The sequence below is a fragment of the Pinus tabuliformis genome, chromosome 4_2 (genome assembly GCF_031772625.1).
Source record: "Pinus tabuliformis cultivar Carrire ecotype Pingquan chromosome 4_2, CPIR1, whole genome shotgun sequence".
Classification (NCBI taxonomy): Eukaryota; Viridiplantae; Streptophyta; class Pinopsida; order Pinales; family Pinaceae; genus Pinus; species Pinus tabuliformis.
This window is the reverse complement of record NC_142304.1, coordinates 539,553,711-539,573,970: the sequence shown is the minus strand read 5'-3', so window position 1 is coordinate 539,573,970 and position 20,260 is coordinate 539,553,711. Positions and strand designations below refer to the sequence as shown.

Below are 20,260 nucleotides of genomic sequence, written 5' to 3'. Positions count from 1 at the left end.
TACATGCACAACTCTACTCTGAGCCTATAACTTGAACTTTCTGATCTAACTAGTAGACAAGGCCATTTCACTCTAACTAAGTGCAATCCATGTAATCATGCTGTTGTGAAAAATAAAATTACTCAATTTCACTGAGGTACAAGTCAAATTGAGCCTTTCTTGACATATTTTCTAAAAATGCATTTGCACCTAGTGATGAAGCCTTAAAGAAACATAAATGGCAATCAATGAACCCATGTCAGTTTCTTAGTTATCACAATGTGAAGACTTTTATTCCTAAAAATCTGTTAATATTACAAGTTCAATTAATGAAGTATCCACAATTTCAAGGCTTGTCATTTTATAAAGTATATTCTAACATCAATTAATAACATAGAATTATTTCTATTATTTTATAATTATTAAATTAATCTTTCAAAATTATTATTTACATAGTTTACAAATATGGTTTTTTTAAAAATAAATATGAATATAATATTATTTATTTGGAAGAAATATGAAATTTAAAATATAAGAATTCAAATAAAAATAAAAATAAAACCATATAATCTTCTTTAAAATTAAACTTTCAAATCAAACTAAAAACACCGCATTATATATAATATTTACAAAAATAACATGAATATTTAAAAAATATCAAATCGAAATCAATATTTAGTAATATTTTCATCGCTCTACAATTATTATAATAATTATTATACAAATTTTCTATATTCAAATATTTTAATAATACTAATTAATTAATTTGTGAAAAAGATTTATTTACATAAAATGATATATTAAGTATGGGTTAATGCAAAAGAAAATTATTTAATAAAATTTGAAAGAAAAATTTAATTTTAATTAATATATTTGTTTGATAGTTAATGTTTGGTTAATGGTAAATTTTTCCATTTTATTATCAATAATGAAATATAAAAAATATGAAAATCAATAATCCAACATCGTTTCATATGGATAATATAGAGTATTTGTAATTATAATTTTTTTTGTTGTATCGCTTAAAAAATGGTTTAGAAACTTAAAAGTGTAACATATCACATCAAATAGATGAATGATGATATTTACTTATAATGTAATACTTGGTTATATTATATTCATGGACGTTACATTTATGAAAGTTTATTTTTTATCAATTCTAACTTCAAGTTTTTGGTTCTCAAAGTTGGCTGTAGTGGAGAAGAGTGGACTAATTAAGAATTTCCCAGATAAGAAATGTGATCATAGAACTTCTCTTCATAGGTGTCACTTGAGAGGAGTATTGAAACTATTTAGATTTTGATTCACTTTGGTTAAGAGAAGAAAAACATGAAAGGAACAAACACGAACCTGACCAAGGAGCATTGAATTTGTTAGGAGTTTGATTCAACTCATTAAGAGAAGGAAAATGGGTCCAATGAAGCAAACACAAATCTAATTAATAATCATAACAAAATCCCATGAAAGGAATATGTGGTTTGTTTGTAATGGAATTCATGCCTAAGTCATGGAACATATATGCTTTATGAAAGGACAATGATCAAACCAAACATGCCACCATTGATGGGAAATTGCAAATGTAATGATCCTGTTGTGCATGATGGACTAGTAATCTCATTTAAATCAATGGTTTCTAACCTCAAATCGAGTTGTGTCGGCTACCCATGAAATTGTCTCAAGTCATAATGGTGACCCTCTATTTTCTTCAGTTGAAACATCATTTCAATTATACAAAGTTATTCATATATAGTCACAACACACCATCATTTTGAGATCAACAGAGTTTGCACTAGATTATGCTACCTTGTCATACAAATGAATGTAATACTCATCATTGTAGACATGTTTTCAATACCCAACCTTTAATCGGCCAAAAAGATTGATCATCATGTTTCACATTGTTTAGGTATGTTGAAATAACACTTGCTTAAATTTTTAATCACAATAAGTCATAAAACTTCATCCTTGAACTATGTCAACCAAGATTTGTTTTGGGAAAAGCTCACTCACCTCTTTTCACACCTATACTATGATTTTTTTTTTTTTTTAATACCAAGACAAAGTAAATAATCATAAAAGAGACTACACCCATAGAAAACATAAACTTTAAAAAGGTATAGAAAAAAGGTGACTAATAACAATGCATCTCATTATGGTTTAAAAAAACAACATTTATAACATATACATTCTATCTTTCATAAAACAACATTTATAACATATACACCATATTTTTCGTTTGATTCTCTTTTCTCTCGTTTTGACGGTTTCTTAGTATTTTTTTACAGGTGGGAAAACCTATCATAACTGAGTGGTCAAACCAATAGTGAGGACAACCATCTCTAGTTGTTATCCGCGAAAGGTTGGCTCATCACCATTATTCAAGGAAAACCATGCCACCTAGAATAACCCGTTGGTGGTCCATAAGGAGACAGGGTTTCACTCCTGCAAGATATCTCTGGGTCTTTAGCCGATAACCTATTTCCTTACAAAAGTGAACACATAACCAAACAAAAACAGTTTTAAAAAATACTCCAAACCTACAACAATATATTAATTATTATTTAAAAAATATAAAATATAAATAAATTAATAATAATAATAAAACAACTTAAAAAGAGAAGTACTCGATAGGTTCCACTTTACATTACAGACATAAAAGTCAAATATGGTTAGATTATATTTAAAGCAATAAAAAGAAAAGAGAAAATCAAAGTTGGAAAAAGGCCACTTTACCAAAATATGAATAGAGGCGAGAGTATGCCATTGAACCGCAATAAAGCAATGGAAATTAAAGTTTAGAATATGTGAATGTACCGAAAAAAAGATTGATAGAAAGTCTAGAATATGTGAATGTACATCATGGTTACCAAAGAAAGTCTATATGACGACAAAAACTATAATATCGTCACTTTGAACCAATCAAATGAAAAAACAATTTAAATATTTGATTTGTAAATGGAACTACTAATTTCCAACCATAAGCTTTTATTATTTGGATATTTAAAATATTTTAACTTTGTTGGGAGAGTAAATTTTCTCAAAAAAGAGATATATATTTATTTAAAAATTATATGTATAATTATATATAAAATAGTTGTATTAAATTTGTGTTAGGGTTTAAAAGTTTTACTTGGAAGTATAAAATTTGTATGTATATTTCTTTAATCTAATCTTCTTGATTAGCATGATCGTTTCAGTTTCTGCATAAGCTTGATATTTAAAATTCAAGAAAAACTATTTGTAGGGACATATTTCACAAAATTGGCCCCCCATTACACGAAATTTACAAAACATTTTCTTTTATTCATAACTGTTAATGGATTTGAGAAACCCTGGGTTTCCCATTGACAACTAGATTCCCCATTTCTAATTTACATCCTTCATTTGCACATATGTTTGCCTTCATGTTGAGCTCCATCAACACATGGAAGTTTGATATCATTTATATTGCTTTATTGAATTATCATGTTCTTTTCATTATGTGATCCAAAGTCTTATCTTTTGCGATTGTTCCTTTGACGAAATGTTGTATGAGCAAGAGTGAGTCCACTATCACAGTGAGAGTGGGAACATTATATTCCTTGGCTATTTGAATCCCTTGTAGAAGAACATTAGCTTTGGCATGGTTGTTTGTCTTTTTTCCCAAGGCCCATGAGTACTCAACAACTTTAGCTTTATGAGGGCCATAAAGGACCCCTCCCCCTCTTGCCACTCCGGGGTTCCTTTTCGAGGCTCCTTCAAAGTGGAGGATCTAACCCTCACGCCGATTTTTGCATTGTTTCATTTATGATTTATTTTTTATTAACCTCCAATATGATTATGGAGGGTGTTGTATTCTTCCTTTGTTGACAACGCACCCACTTGTTGAAGTGATTATAGAAATCCATTGCTATTCGATGTTGTCTAACCTATACTTTGGAGGTTCTTGAGTAAACTTTGAAGCCCCGTACTACAAGCAGAGGGTGGTGCCTTTTAATGTTGTAATTTGAGGATAGACTTCTGCATTATTCAATATAGAATTGTTTCGAGCGAGCCACACATTCCAACATAAATATTTGGGAAGTGCATCCCATAAGATTTCAAATTATGAATTTTTTTGTAACTACCCAACATAATGTTTCGTCCAATTGGCAAAGTAATCATGCAGATTCGAGGGCCAATTTATTTTTCGAGTGAGTGGCCTTGTTGTTTCTGACCAAACAACCCAAGTGTAAACACAATCCAAGAAGAGGTGCAGAATATATTCCTCCTTCTATTTGTAAATAGGTATCTAGAAGGGCCTTGGATGCCACACTTCCTCATATTATCAGCCATGTGGACTTTCTTGTGAGTAAACAACCACCAAAAGGAATTTACTTTAGGATTTGCATTGGGTTTCAAATCTTCATCCAAATATGAGATTTGGAATGGATATGCTAGGAGAAGAGTAATGAGACATAACCTTCCTTGGTTGTATACTGTGATTTTTTCCATCCCAATCTATTAGCCTCATCCAATCTCAAAGGCACATGGTCCACCAATCTATCTCTTAACTTGACTATCATTCGATGATATTTATTAGGAACTTCTTGAAAGTTTATGATAGATTTTTCGGCGAAAATCACATGAGAAATCATTTGTCGACGCATTTCGAACCAACCAGTGTGGTTCATCGTCAGGACAAGTTGAAGAGCAGATCCAGCTTAGCCTGTTTAAATAGCCAGAGCAGAGACACCAACGGTTACTTGGGCAAAAGGTTGACTTAAGGAGCAAGGTGAAAATTAGTTATATTAGGTAAATGATAAATTATAATATAATAATAAATAAATAAAGATAAATAAATTTATATATAAAAATATAAATTTAGTTATATTAGGTGTAAGATAAATAAATATATAAATATAAAAATGAAGAATTATAAATTATTAATAAATAAAAATGAAATAATAATAAATTAATTAATTTATTATAAATGTATGAATAAATAAATAAATATGATAGTAAAAATAAGATAAAAATAAATGGTACAAATTTAGTTATATAAAGTGTAATACAAATAAACAATTGAAGAATTGTAAAAAATAATAATGATAAATTATTCATTTATTAAATAAATAAAAATATAAATGAATAATAATAATAAATTATTTATTTGTTTATGAAAAAATATAAATTCATAAATATAATAGTAAATAAATTATTCAATTAATTTTTATAAATGAAAAAATAGAAATGGAATCATTAGTGAGGTAAAATTAAAGGGGGAAGTAGTTACGTACTGGGTTAAATTAGTTAGAATTAAATAAATTAAATAATCCATTAAATGAAAAGGAAGAGGAAATAAAATAACTTAAATTATAGTTAGTTATAGGTATTAAAAACTAAAAGGAAAGGGGGTAAATAAAATACATAAAATTAAAAATTAGTTAAAACTATTAAAAGTAATAATGGACCTTTCCTTATACTAAACAAATGAAGATGGAAAAGATAGAATACAAAATAATAATAATAATAATAATAATAAAAGAAAATCAATAATAATAAATAAATTGATAATGATAACAAGAAAAACGATTACTAAATAATGGTTTATAAAAATAATAAATAAATAATAATTAAGTTCATAATAATATTCCTAATAATAATAATAGAAATAAGTTATTAAAAATAAATAATAAAATAAATAAAGACACGAAAAACAAATATTAGTTTATTATTATTATTAATAATAGTAACCGTATAATAAAGTAATTGTTTAATAGTTTCTTATTTGAAAATTTAATAGAAATTGTCTAAAAAGTACTAATAAAATAAAATATAAATAATAAAAAGAGACCGAAAACGACATAGGAGAGCTAAATCTTCCGCTTTGGCTGAGCATGTTGAAAAAACCAATCATCATGTTTGCATTGAGGAAGCTAGTGTTATCGCTAAGGTCTCGCATTTCCATCATCGGAAATTTAGGGAAGCTATTGAGATTGAAAAGAGACCCAACAATCTCAATAGAGATGATGGCTGGAAAATCAGCAGGTGCTGGGTTCCAACGCTTTCTTCTTTGTCGTTTTTGGTCTCTTTTTATTATTTATATTTTATTTTATTAGTACTTTTTAGACAATTTCTATTAAATTTTCAAATAAGAAACTATTAAACAATTACTTTATTATACGGTTACTATTATTAATAATAATAATAAACTAATATTTATTTTTCGTGTCTTTATTTATTTTATTATTTATTTTTAATAACTTATTTCTATTATTATTATTAGGAATATTATTATGAACTTAAGTATTATTTATTTATTATTTTTATAAACCATTATTTAGTAATCGTTTTTCTTGTTATTATTATCAATTTATTTATTATTATTGATTTTCTTTTATTATTATTATTATTTTGTATTCTATCTTTTCCATCTTCATTTGTTTAGTATAAGGAAAGGTCCATTATTACTTTTAATAGTTTTAACTAATTTTTAATTTTATGTATTTTATTTACCCCCTTTCCTTTTAGTTTTTAATACCTATAACTAACTATAATTTAAGTTATTTTATTTCCTCTTCCTTTTTATTTAATGGATTATTTAATTCTAACTAATTTAACCCAGTGCGTAGCTACTTCCCCCTTTAATTTTACCTCACTAATGATTCCATTTCTATTTTTTCATTTATAAAAATTAATTGAATAATTTATTTACTATTATATTTATGAATTTATATTTTTTCATAAATAAATAAATAATTTATTATTATTATTCATTTATATTTTTATTTATTTAATAAATGAATAATTTTTCATTATTATTTTTTATAATTCTTCAATTGTTTATTTGTATTACACTTTATATAACTAAATTTGTACCATTTATTTTTATCTTATTTTTACTATTATATTTATTTATTCATATATTTATAATAAATAAATTAATTTATTATTATTTCATTTTTATTTATTAATAATTTATAATTCTTCATTTTTATATTTATATATTTATTTATCTTACACCTAATATAACTAAATTTATATTTTTATATATAAATTTATTTATCTTTATTTATTTATTATTATATTATAATTTATCATTTACCTAATATAACTAATTTTTACCTTGCTCCTTAAGTTAACCTTTTGCCCAGGTAACCGTTGGTGTCTCTGCTCTGGCTATTTAAACAGGCTAAGCTCGATCTGCTCTTCAACTTGTCCTGACGATGAACCACACTGGTTGGTTCGAAACGCGTCGACAAATGATTTCTCATGTGATTTTCGCCGAAAAATCTATCATAAACTTGTTATGGATCACATAAGCCTCAACTCTATTCTTGAAAGTTCCTTTCCATTCATAGCCCATCCTCATTCCAAATGGAAATATCAACTAATGTATTTTTCCCTGCACATTTAGGAATTCCTTGAGTGGGAGAAGCTCACGGTATCCTTCCAAAGGCTGCCTTCCCATTATTTTGTCTTTCTAAAGATCGATGTATTTCCCATTACGTGGGTCCAAATAAACATGAGTGCTAATCAAAGGATTGACAATAGAGAGAAGCTTCCAAAATGATGAGCCTCCTTTTGATGATTGGATAATATTGAGTTTGTGGTCTCTCTCTATTCTTAAATAGTTTTTCTTTAAAACTTCTTGCCACTAATCTTCCTTTCCATATATCAATCTGCAAACTAACTTGGAACTAATGGCCTTATTCATAAATATTGGCTTTCGAATCACAAGACCTCTATAACTTTTTAGATGCTTAACAGTTGCCCACTTCAATAGATGGAATTTTTTTGTTTTAGATCAGCCTCTCTCCCAAAGAAATTTGTGGATTTATTTTTCCATTGAGGGGAGGAAGCTCTGAGGAGATAGCATGATTGAAAATTGATACAGAGGGAGAGCTTCCAATACTTCCTTAATTAGCACAACATGCCCTACCAAGTTTCTACCATAGAGAAGCCCAAAATAATCTTGATTTGCCATTGCCTTCTTATAGGTACATTCCAAAAGTAGATCTTAGATTTCACCACATTAGTTTTCCCACCTTAAGCTTCTATAAAATTGTAAAGGATTTTTTTTAATATTCTTTCAATCATTGTTGAGGCCCCTCCTAAGAGAAGGGTGTCATCAACAAATTGAGAGTGATTAATATTCTTCACCCCTATGACAAATCTGAGTGCAAGTAGGAACTCTTCTAATCTTTCATAGTCCAATCTTCGACTAAGAGAGACCACCATCAAAATATATAAGAAAGGTGACAATGTGCATCCTTGGTGTAGACCCTAGGTGGCTCTAAGGAACCCAACTACCCTCCCATTTATTAAAGGTGAAATCTAAGGGGACTGAATACATAAAGATACCCATCAAATGAATCATTATTCAAATCCATATTTTGCCATAGCTTGGAATAGACATGCATACCTTACCCTGTTAAAGGCATTGACCATATTAATTTTTATTATCATTCCTTGATCTTGTCTTCCTTAACTAGAATGGAGAGAGTCTTGAACAAGAATAATGTTATCAAAAAATTTCCCATGAGGTGCAAAGCCTCTTTGTTCTTCTATTATTAACTTTGGAAGATATTATTTCATTCTTAAGGCTAATATTTTTGAAATGACTTTATAAGAAATATTGCATAGAAAAATGGATATGAATATTGAAAATGATGAGGACGTCTCTTCTTTAAGGACTAAAAGCTAAAAAGGATGAGTTAATTCCCCTCCTATTCACAAGTTTTTAAAAGAATAATTTATCCTTATGCTCTGAACACCATTAATTTAAATATAATATCTTGACCAAGTTTTTAAAAGAATAATTTATCCTTATGCTCTGAACACCATTAATTTAAATATAATATCTTGACCATTATTTTTAATTTTCAAATTTATAAAGAACCTATTTACTTGTAAACTAAGCTCGCTTACCATAAGTTGTGATTTTTTGTGGTTTTATAATTTCGTTTATTTTAATTTGTTTTTAAATAAAATAAATAATAAATAATGATTAATGATATTGTGTATTTAAATGCAGCTTAAATTTTGCAATATTGAATAGAATTTAATAAATTTTAGTTAAATTAAATTTAAATATTTATTAATTTATTTTTAAAATTGAAATTTTTGAAAAAATTAATTAAAATAATATAAATCTAATATAAAAATTAAGAAAATTAATTAAAATAAATAATTTATAAATTATCATCCAACAATTTGATTAAAAAATTCATTTTTTTTTAATCTTTATTTATGTAAAATCATTATAAAAATAAAATTACTTTACATTAAAATTATTTAAAAAAAATTAAATATTAATATATCTGATTATTATTTTTTATATAATAATTCCTCTTAAACTATGTTTTTTTTCCTTCTAAATAATTCATAATATATATTCTTCACAAAATTTTAATTCTACAATTAAATTGAAACCAATTTTCAATCTACGTCATTATGTATTACCATATATTAAATATTCAATATGCCCCTTGCTGGATAACATTATGTTATAGGATGGAGACGGAGCTCTGCAAGAGTTTAGGGTTCCTCTGAAACCCGTGACGGCGCCTCAGACTGAAGCGCTTACTGCAATCCCTGACCCATCCCAGGCACGGTAACCGCATCGCCTCAGCACTGCGCAGGCCAGGCGCCATGGAAACACCACAGGGGGGGGCGCCAAGGCCCTCCCCAATGCAGATGGAGAAGGATTCGTATCTCCTGTTCGGTTCGATTAGCAAAGAAGTAATAAACAATGAACACGCCACAGAGCAAGGGAATAGCAATACAGAAGATCAGCCAGGTCAGGAAAAAGAACCACAGGACAAAAGGAAAAATGACAAAGAAGAAACGCCAAAGGCCACCTCAGCCACCTGCAAACCTGTTGCTGCAGAGAGGCCCAGAATCGAACTACAAGGGCACCTGGTAAATGCTAGGATAGAATTTATGAAAGAGCATGCAATCATAGGAAAATTTATAGGCTTATGGCCAACAGAAAAAGCCCTCAACGGTTGGATAGCAGCCAAATGGAAACCAAAGGGAGATGTGCTGCTACAACTAGGACCGAAGGGCTTCTTCACAGTCATCTTCTATTGTGTGGAAGACAAACTCAGGGTGCTAGGTACAGGCCCACACTTCTTCAATGCTGCAGGGCTGTACATGCGAGACTGGAAACCCAGATTCAACCCAGATAAAGAAGACCTAACCTGGGCACCAGTTTGGATCCGGCTATATGGACTTCCTGATGAATATTGGGACGAAGATTCACTCAGAAGAATTGGAAATGGTGTGGGAGAATACATCAGGACAGCTGAAGAAACCAAATCCCGCAAATTCATTTCATATGCTCGCATATGTGTCTTTATAAGGTTGAATGAAGCGCTGCCAGAGTCGATAACACTCTCCCACTGGGATGAGGAATGGATTCAGCCCCTGGACTACGAACAGGTGCCCTTCCGATGTAGAAGATGCCATGCTCTAGGGCACTTATTCAGGGATTGTCCGCTAAATGCCCCAGATCTGTCTCAGAATCCCACTACCAAGCCAAATCATGATGGGTTCACCAAAGTAACCAGCAGAAGGCGATCGCACCGGAAAAATGCCAGTGGGCAAAAGTCTCAACCGAACAACCACAAAGACCAAGCATCCAAGAATAGTTTTGAAATCCTCAACAACATTCCGGAAGAACGACCCATGGAAAATCCCAGCAAATCTGACCATCCATCCTCCTCAAGCCGCCCCCCTCCCTCCTCCCCCCCCCCCATCTCGAAAACCCCTATCATTATTCCCACCATTTTATCTAGAAATCAGGAGGATCTGGTGATTACACCCAAGAATATGGAGATAGACGGGAAACAAAAATCTACCCAGACTTCAGAGCCTGCACAGGAAGACAACAGTGTCATAGAAATAATGGAGGAAGAAGCTGAAAACGTGGATCTTCACGGACTGGACATTAATGAACTAGAGTTAGCATGCAGGAAAAGGGCCTTTGAATCCATCGCTGAAACTGACCTAGAAAAGTTGGAGATGGTCATCTCCAAAGTCTACCAACAACAGCAGTTAGGGATTCAAGCGGGAAGCACCTGGGATGGTAGATTGCGTCCAAAGGATTTTAAAAAGAGAGGAAGGAAAACAGTTCTGCAAAGAACAATAGAGCTTGGAGAAGTCCTAGTGGATTCAGGCCACTATGCGAAGCTTACGAAATACTTCAGCCCCTCTCAACCTAGTTATCAATGAAGCTCATCTCCTGGAATCTTAGAGGCCTTAACGGCCCTGCAAAATATAGAATGCTCAAAAACATGATAAAAATGGAGAAGCCGCACATATGCTTTTTTCAAGAAACCAAATGTAATAGCGATACTCTGGGACGAATACTCTCCAAAGCCTGGCCGGGCTGCCATTCTGTGGCCGTGGATGCGACTGGAGCCTCGGGAGGACTTGCCATAGCCTGGAACACTCAAGCTATAACTCTAACGGATTTCCATGCAGGCCACCATCTCATTCAGGCAGCCTTTCACATTATAGGCACTCAGGTACATGGGAACTTATCCAATGTTTACTTCCCACAGGATGGAGGCAGTAAAAAAATACTCCTCGACACCATCGAGGCACTCAGTAACAGCAGACAACATCCTCTCTGGATTGTGGCGGGAGATTTTAACATGATCACCCAACTAGAGGATAAAATTGGGGGAAGAACCAGATTGGAACCTGAAGTGGAACACTTCAAGGATTTCATCCTAAATGCCTCCCTTATTGATCTGCCCTTTTGTAATGGTATCTACACTTGGAGCAATCACAGGAAAGGGAAGCATCAGATTGCCTCCAAGTTGGACCGATTCCTGATATCGGACAACGCAGTGCACATCGGGGGAGATTTCAATGCGGAGATTCTGGCTCACTCTAGGTCGGATCACTGGCCAATTGCCCTTCAATGGCAAAGACCAGGGAGCAGCACCAGGAAGCCATTTCGATTTGAAAAATTCTGGCTTACCCACCTGGCATTCAAGGACTTCGTCAAAACTACTTGGGCCTCCTTTGTTCCTCCAGAAGGCACCAAAATGTTCATTCTCCAGCAGAAGCTAAGGTACCTAAAAAGTCACCTCAAACAATGGAATAAGGAGACCTTTGGGAACATCTTCGAAGCCCAACAACAGCTCAATCAGGAGCTCAAGCTTCTCCACCAGGAGGTCATCAATTCAGGGCATACAGAGGCTACACTAGAAGAAGAAAAGCGCATCTACAATCAACTTGAGGAAAGAAGAAAACAAGAAGAAATTTATTGGAAACAGAAATCAAGGGTGAGATGGCTCAAAGAAGGAGAGCGTAATACCAAATTCTTCCACAACACCACAGTGCAACGAAGAATGCACAACAAGATCTCATTCATCCAGAACCAGGCAGGAGGTAAAGAGGAGGAGCATGAGAAAATTGAGGAAACCCTCCTCAATCATTTCAAACAAGTCCACCAAGAACAAACAGGGGATCGGACGGCAGCTATAGAGAAAATCACAAGCAATATTCCCAGGTTAATAACGGAGGAGCAAAACGATCTGCTCATGAGCCCGATTCTCAGCCACGAGGTGGATGAAGCAATGGCGCAACTTAAAGAAGGTAAGGCTCCTGGTCCTGATGGCTTTACCACTGATTTTTTTCATGCTTTCTGGGACATGATTAAGGTAGAGGTCTGGCAAATTGTGGAGGAATCTCGAGCCCTTCGATGGATGCTGCCCTCTCTAAACTCTACCTTCATCACTCTTATTCCCAAAGAAGAGAACTCCATCACCCCTGACAAATTCAGGCCCATAGCCCTATGCAATGTTCTCTATAAAGTCATTACCAAAGTCATAGCCAACAGGCTCAAGCCCCTTCTCCCTCAAATCATCTCACCTGAGCAATCAGGCTATGTGGAAGGCCGTCAAATAATGGATGGTATAATGCTCTCCCATGAGATCCTTCACTCTCTCAAGCTCTCCAAAAAAGCGGGCATGTTACTCAAGCTTGACCTATCCAAGGCATTTGACAAACTCAGCTGGGCCTATATTCAGAACATGCTGAGAGCCTTTGGCTTCTGTGCCACTTGGGTAAGATGGATAATGAGCCTCATCTCCTCCTCTCACTTTTCCATTCTTGTCAATGGGCTGCCTTCCCACCCCTTCAAGCCCTCCAGAGGCATCAGGCAAGGGGATCCTTTATCCCCCTTCTTATTTGTTATAATGGCGGAGGGCCTAGGTCGGCACATCAAGCAAGCTAGGCAAGATAATCATATTCGGGGTATCTCAATCCACAACTCCCCTGCTTCCACCCACCAGCAGTTTGTGGATGATACCATGCTGTATGGCCATCCCTCTGCTCAGGAAGCCTCTTGTCTGAAATCTTTGCTTAATGACTTCTCCAATGCTTCAGGCACCCAAATCAACAGCACAAAATCCGAAATTTTCTTCTTCCATACCCCTCCCTCTGTCAAGCGGGCTGTCTCTCGCATTCTGGGTTTTCAATCGGCCTCTCTCCCTTCCACTTACCTAGGAGCGCCTCTCACCGCCTCCGCCATAAAGCAACCAGCTTGGAGACGACTTATTGAGAAAATGGAAGGCAAATTGAATCAATGGACTCACCGCTCCCTCAACTTAGCAAGTAGAGCAGTGCTCCTCAAAGCCATCCTTCAAGCCATGCCCCTATACTTGTTCTCCATCCTAGCTGCTCCAAAATGGGTCCTGAAAAGGCTGAGAAACTTACAGCGCAATTTTCTTTGGGGAAGTTCAGCTACCAATCATAAATGGGCGCTTGTCAAATGGGATACCACCAGCAAGCCCAAGCACAAAGGTGGAATTGGACTCCGAGACCCTGAACACAGTAATATCATCATGACCGCCAAAATCTGGTGGCAATGGTTAACAAATCCGGACAAACCATGGGCCAGAATTTGGAATGCCAAGTACACCAACAATATGCCGCATGCAGAGCTTATACGATTCACCCCCACAAGTCCAGGTTCACTCATTTGGAATGCGGCCAAGCAGCACCACCAATTGATTCAGAAACACAGTTTCTGGGAAATAAGGAATGGTCAACATGCCAGATTCTGGCAAGATGCATGGAACCAACTTCCCAAACTATCCAATGCACTACCAGCAGCTATTATTCCAGAAGGGCAAGAGCAACAGCACGCCAAAGTCCACCAATTCTGGAATTCGGACACGGGAAGCGGCTTCAGGAAATGGCTTGCTAGCAGCCAAATAATAACCACCAATAGACCGCAGGAAGCAGAAGCCCTTAGCACTGAATTGGCAAAAAGAAGAATTAAGCACAACATCAGTGACGACATCCTCAGATGGGGCTACCTCCCCAAGGGCGCTTACTCCACCTCTGAAGCCTACAATCTTTTGGAAGACCCTCCCGTCAAACCTGATCCTCTATGGTCCAGGATTTGGAGTTTCAAAACTTGGCCCAAAATCAATCACTTTCTATGGCTAGTGGGACACAAAAAAATTCTCACATGGGATAAATTGCAAAAACGCAACTTCCATGGGCCCTCAGTCTGCCACAATTGCTTTCAGAATGAGGAAACATTACAGCATCTTCTAGACTCATGTCCGCTTGCTACTCAACTATGGGAGAAGATAGAATTTAGGAGTCAAAGGCGTTGCAGAGAAATGGGAAGCATAATAAACACCATTAGGCAATGGTCTAAAAGCCCTTACAAAAGTGGCTTGCTTAATCATCTGTGGAATCTAATTCCAGGTTTTCTCCTATGGAATATTTGGAAGGAACGGAATAGGCGCATCTTCAAAAACAGCAGCTTGAATAGGGAGGACATATGGAACAGCATGCACGCCAACATCCAAGAAACCATGTTACTGAAATCCTGGACCCAACAAGATCTCCCAACGGATGATAATGAGAAAAACATATTATCTAACTGGGGACTGCAACTGACTCAAGAACCAACCTCTCAGCGGGCAGCAAATAACAATGATAAGGGAAAGGTAAATTGGGAAGCCCCGCCTATCCATTCATACAAACTAAACTTTGATGGCGCTTCCAAGGGCAATCCGGGACCTGCAGGATTTGGAGGAGTCATCAGAGATCACCTAGGAACTCTGCAACAACTCTACTTTGGCAATCTAGGTTGGGATACCAATAATTCAGCAGAGCTGGAGGGCATGTGGCAAGGACTTCTTACTGCAAGGAGACACAATCTTCAACCACTGATAGTGGAGGGGGACTCCCAAATACTCATAAACATGGCTATTCGGATCCAGAATGGGTCGAAAGCTAGGAAAATAGCCAATAGTTGGAGACTAGAGGCCAGACTCAGTAGCATGGCGGAGGAAATTGGCAACTACAATGCTATCTCTTTCAATCACACTAAAAGGGAAGGTAATAAAGTGGCTGATCTTCTTGCCAACATAGGGGTTGATTCAGATAAGGCCTTCCTTGAGGGACACCTGAACATCATCCCAACTAATCAAAGGAAGCTGGAATGTGAGAGTCTCATCCATAGGGACAAAGAGACCCCGGATGCGGGTGGCGGGACGGCAACAATGGGCATGCCACATGCTATGCATGGGCTGCCCCGTGTAGACAATACGGCCTCCATATGAAGGCCGTCAACCAGCACCTGAACCCACTGCTGCGTTTAATGGAGTTAATGGTGAGGGCGGTAGGTTTATGGGGCTGTACAGGGCACTTAATGCGCGCCTGTATCGAGAGCATGAGGCAGAGCATAACAAGAGCAATGGAGGGTGCAGGGAATGTATGTCAGGCGAATTTGGGGAAAGAAGGAATTGCAGAGAGCCGAGGCGGTGGCAGCTCCATCCACTTCATCGTCGGGTGTCTGGTGGTTACTATCGCTGCCATAGCCTCTCTGGTTGCTGGTCCTGTAGCCGGAAGCACTTGGCTCAATTGCTGGGTGAGAACCGGAATTGGTCCACCTTGCCACCAAGGAACGGGTCTCAGAGAGGAAATTGGGCACCAGAGAAAGATTTGGGAGGTAATTGGTTCAGTCTTCGACTCCAAGCTCACCTGCACACACACAAGAGCAGAATCAGTTTCACCATGGCTAAACTCCGTCAGCGACAGCCGTGTAGAAGAGGTCCAGCTAGAGGCTCTTCCTCGCGAGCTCCAGCAGTGGATGAACATCACCACTGTTGTTGCTGCTACTGCCATCGAAGAGCCAAAGCCACTCCACTTCCAATCAGCCAGTTTTTGGAGGTTGGAAGTGCTGAAGAGGACAAATCAGAACTTCCCTCCTTTGGCTCAGTGGTTTTCACATTGCCGAGGGCTGAGAGCTTCCCAGGGCTCAGTGCCCACATCTCAATTATGTTCACCAGAACTCTGGAAGGAAATGGGGAATCTGCCCCTCAAGACCCGCAGAAGAAGCAAGCGGAGGGCAAAGGCAAAGAAATTGTCCATGGATTACCGGAGGCAGGGGAACATAGCTCCGCTTTGGAGCCACCAGCGTCTGAGGCTGGTCAGCATGAATCGTTTCCTCCGATGGGGCCTGCTCCTCAGGGTATTGATGACGAGACATGGCGCAAGATGTGGAAGGGTAAACCAGAGGGAGAAGGCTGGGCGTACATCGTGGAGGACAACAGCCTTGCCGAAGAAGCTGATGCCTTCTTCGCGTCCCTTCCTTCTTCCTCAACACATCGAGAGGATCAAAATTGACACGGGTAATTCTCTCTTGCGCTTTCGTTTTGATGGCTGGAAGTGGTTGCCTACCTATTCGCCTGCTGTAATTTTGTTTGGAAGCTGGTCGGGTCTCATTTTCAATGGGTCAATTCTCAATTTCAATTTTGTCGGGTTGCTCAATCAATCCCATCTGGTAATTCGCCCCTGGTTATTAAGTCAATCCCATCTGGCAATTCGCCCCTGCGTGGGCAGTAATGTTTTTGAATCCTCCTCCTGAGGCTCCAATGGGAGCCCGCTGATGTTTATTTCTGGTTCTGCTTATATGGTCTGGTGCTGCCCCTGCGTGGGAGCGTTATATCAGTGCTTGGTCTGTTTTGTTTTGTGAAGGCTTTCCCGGAGAGGGAGACCTCAGAATTTTGTTTTTGGTTCCCAGCGAGCTATCAGAAGCCCTGGAAGACTCGCCTCACAGTTTGTAATTTTCACTTGTACAGTTAATATATGAATTAGATAGCTTTTACGGAGAAAAAAAAAACATTATGTTATAGGATCAATTATATATATTGACATATTCACACAAATCACATGATAGTTTAGACCACGAGAGGTAGTGGATAATGTTGATAAGTCACCATATGTGGAGACTATTTACCTTCACAAAGAGAATTCTAATCCTGGATATTGTTGGTCAAAATAAATATATACATTGATTATGGCCGCCAAAGGAAGATATATAAAAGTAAAAGAGAAAATCAAAATTTGAAAAACGCCACCTTATTGATATAAGAATAGAGCTCATATTATGTCATTGTTGTTTTTAGTGAGATATTTTGGAATTTATTTTGGTGGGATTTTTTGTCTATTTTTTTAAAATTTAGCAAGGTTTTTTTGAAATCACAAGTTTGATATGTAACCTCTGCACAATTGAAGTGTCTTGGGGTTTTTTCAGGGTGTTGAATTCATATATATAGTAAAAAAACCAGTTTAAATAACACAAATCAAAATTTCACCGTAAATTTTTCGACCGAATTTTGATACCAACAAATATAAAAAATCACACTAAAAACAACTTCTATACCATTATACCAAAATAAAACCATATAAATTAAAGATAAATACAAAGTTTAGAATATTTCGATGTACCAAAAAAAAGTATTGATAGAACATATGTACATCATGGTTAGGAAAGAAAGTCTATATCACAATAAAAACTATGATATCATCACCTTGAACAAATCAAATGAAAAATCAACAACATTTATCGTTGTGCAGTGTTTCAATGTCTAACGGCCACATATTTAAATAATTTAATTCCAAACCATATTTGCGAAAATTAAAAGCTTGTATTATTTGGACATTTAATATATATATATGAATGATAATAGTTGTATTAAATTTATGTATGTAACATAATTGATTTACCCAAAAGTATAAAACTTGTTTTTTTATTATTTTAATCTAATTTTTTTGATTAGCATGATTGTCTTGGTATCTACATAAGTTTCATATTAAAAATTTAAGAAAATCTCAGGGACATACTTTATAAAATTGGCTTTTTATTATATGAAATTTACAAAACATTTTTTTAATCATGATTGTTAAGGGATTTGGGAAAATTTGGGCTTTTTATTGACAACTAGATTCCATATTTCTAGTTTACAACCTTCATTTGCACATATGTTTGTCATCGCGTTGAGCACCCTCATTTCTATTCCTTTATTGACTTCTTGTGTTCTTCTCATTATGTGATCCATAGACTTATCTTTTGGGGCTGTTCTTTTGACCAAATGTTGTATGAGCAAGAGCGAGTCCCCTATCACAGTGAAAGTGGGAACATTATATTCCTTAGCTATCTAAATCCCTTGTGGAGGAGCATTAGCTTTTGTGAGGTTGCTTGTAATTTTGGCCAAGGCCCCTAAGTAGTCTACAACTTTTTCTTTCTAGGGGTCATAAAGGACCCCTCCCCCTCTTGCCACTTTGGGGTTCCTTTTCAAGGCTTCTTCAAAGTGGAGGATTCAACCCTCACACTGATTTTTCCATTGTTTCATTTATGCTTTATCTTTCATTAACCTCCAATATGCTTAAGGAGGTTATTTTTTTCTTCCTTTGTTGACAATGCACCCACTTGTTGAAGTGATTCTAGAAATCCATCGCTATTCCATGTTGGCTAACCTTTTATTTGGAGGTTCTTGAGTAAACTTTGAAGCCCCATACTCCAAGTAGAGGGTGGTGGCTTTCATCATTGTAATTCGAGGATGATCTTCTACATTATTGAATATAGCATTGTTCTAAGCAAGCCACGCCTTCCAACATACATATTTTGGAAGTGTTTCCCATAAGATTTTAAATTGTGAATTATTTTGTAACTACCCAGCATAATGTTTTGTCTACTTGGCGAAGTAATCAAGGACATTCAAGGGCCAATTTATTCTGTCATTGAGTGGCCTTGTTGCTTCTGCCCAAAACAACCCAAGTGTAAACACAATCCAAGAAGAGGTGTGGAATAGATTCCTCATTCTATTTGTAAAGAGGACATCTAAAAGGGTCTTGGATGCCACGCTTCCTCATGTTATCAGTTGTTTGGATTTTCTTCTGAGAAAGTAGCCAACAAAAGGCCTTTACTTTAGGATTTTCATTGGGATTCCAAATTCATCCAAATACAAGATTTGGGAGGGAGATGCTAGGAGAAGAGAAATGATACATACCCTTCCTTCACTATATTCTATGAGTTCTTCCAACCCAATCTATTAGCCTCATCCAATATCCAAGGAATGCAACCCACCAATCTATCTATTAGCTTGACTATAATTCGATGATCTTGATTGACAACTTCAGGAAAGTTCCTTTACATCCATAGCACATTTCATTTCATAGGGAAATATCAACCAATGTATTTTTACCCTGCACACTAAGGAATTCCTTAAGTGGGAGAAGCTTGTGGTAGCCTTCCAAAGGCTTCCTTCCCATTATTTTATCTTTCTAGAGATTGATGCCTTCCTGATTACACGGGTCTCAACAAACATGAGTGCTAATTAAAGGAGCAGCAATAGAGAAAAGATTCCAAATCAATGAGCCCCCTTTTGATGATTGGATAATATTGAGGTTGTGAGCTCTCTTTGTTCTTAAATATGTTTTATTTAAAACTTATTTCCACCAATATTCTTTTGCAGTGATCAATCTCCAAAATAACTTGGAATTGATGACCTTATTCATCAATATTGACTCTCGAATCCCAAGGCCTCCATGACTTTTCAGATGCTTGATAGTTTTCCGCTTCAATAGTTGGAATTTTTTGTTTTAGATTGGCCTCCTTCCTAGAGAAATTTGTGGATTTATTTTTCCATTGAGGAGAGGACACTCTGAGGGAGCTAGCAGCATTGAAAATTGATACAAAGGAAGGGATGCCAACACTACCTTAATCAGTTCACACACCCTACCAAATTAACTCATCAACTACCCAGGCCTCTAGTTTTGTTTTAAATTTAGACCAAATTCTTTCCCATTCTAGCTCAGAATCAGACTTTAGATAGATAGGGATGCCCAAGTATTTAAATTGTAACCAAGTTTCTACCATGGAGAATCCCAAAATTCATTTGTCATTTCCTCTTGATAGGTACATTCCAAAATTAGATCTTAGATCACGGAAAATTTTAGGGGCTAATATTCGCAGGTGGGCTAATTTTCCATC

General features: G+C 35.7%; 1 protein-coding gene across 1 annotated transcript; it reads left to right on the top strand.

The window, feature by feature from the left end:
• The first annotated feature begins 11,249 nt into the window (after positions 1–11,249).
• Positions 11,250–15,545, top strand: LOC149170419 (uncharacterized). The gene is made up of 2 exons (XM_089425573.1): positions 11,250–12,131; positions 12,336–15,545. Exons 1-2 carry the CDS (start codon positions 11,250–11,252, stop codon positions 15,543–15,545), a joined length of 4,092 nt encoding a protein of 1,363 aa, XP_089281699.1.
• Positions 15,546–20,260: the final 4,715 nt, after the last annotated feature.

Coding starts and splice junctions, on each gene's coding strand:
- LOC149170419 (XM_089425573.1), top strand. CDS start 11,250: ATGGAGAAGCCGCACATATGCTTTTTTCAAGAAACCAAATGTAATAGC. Junction 12,132..12,335: donor TCAAGCTTCTCCACCAGGAG/GTCATCAATTCA, acceptor TCATTCATCCAG/AACCAGGCAGGAGGTAAAGA.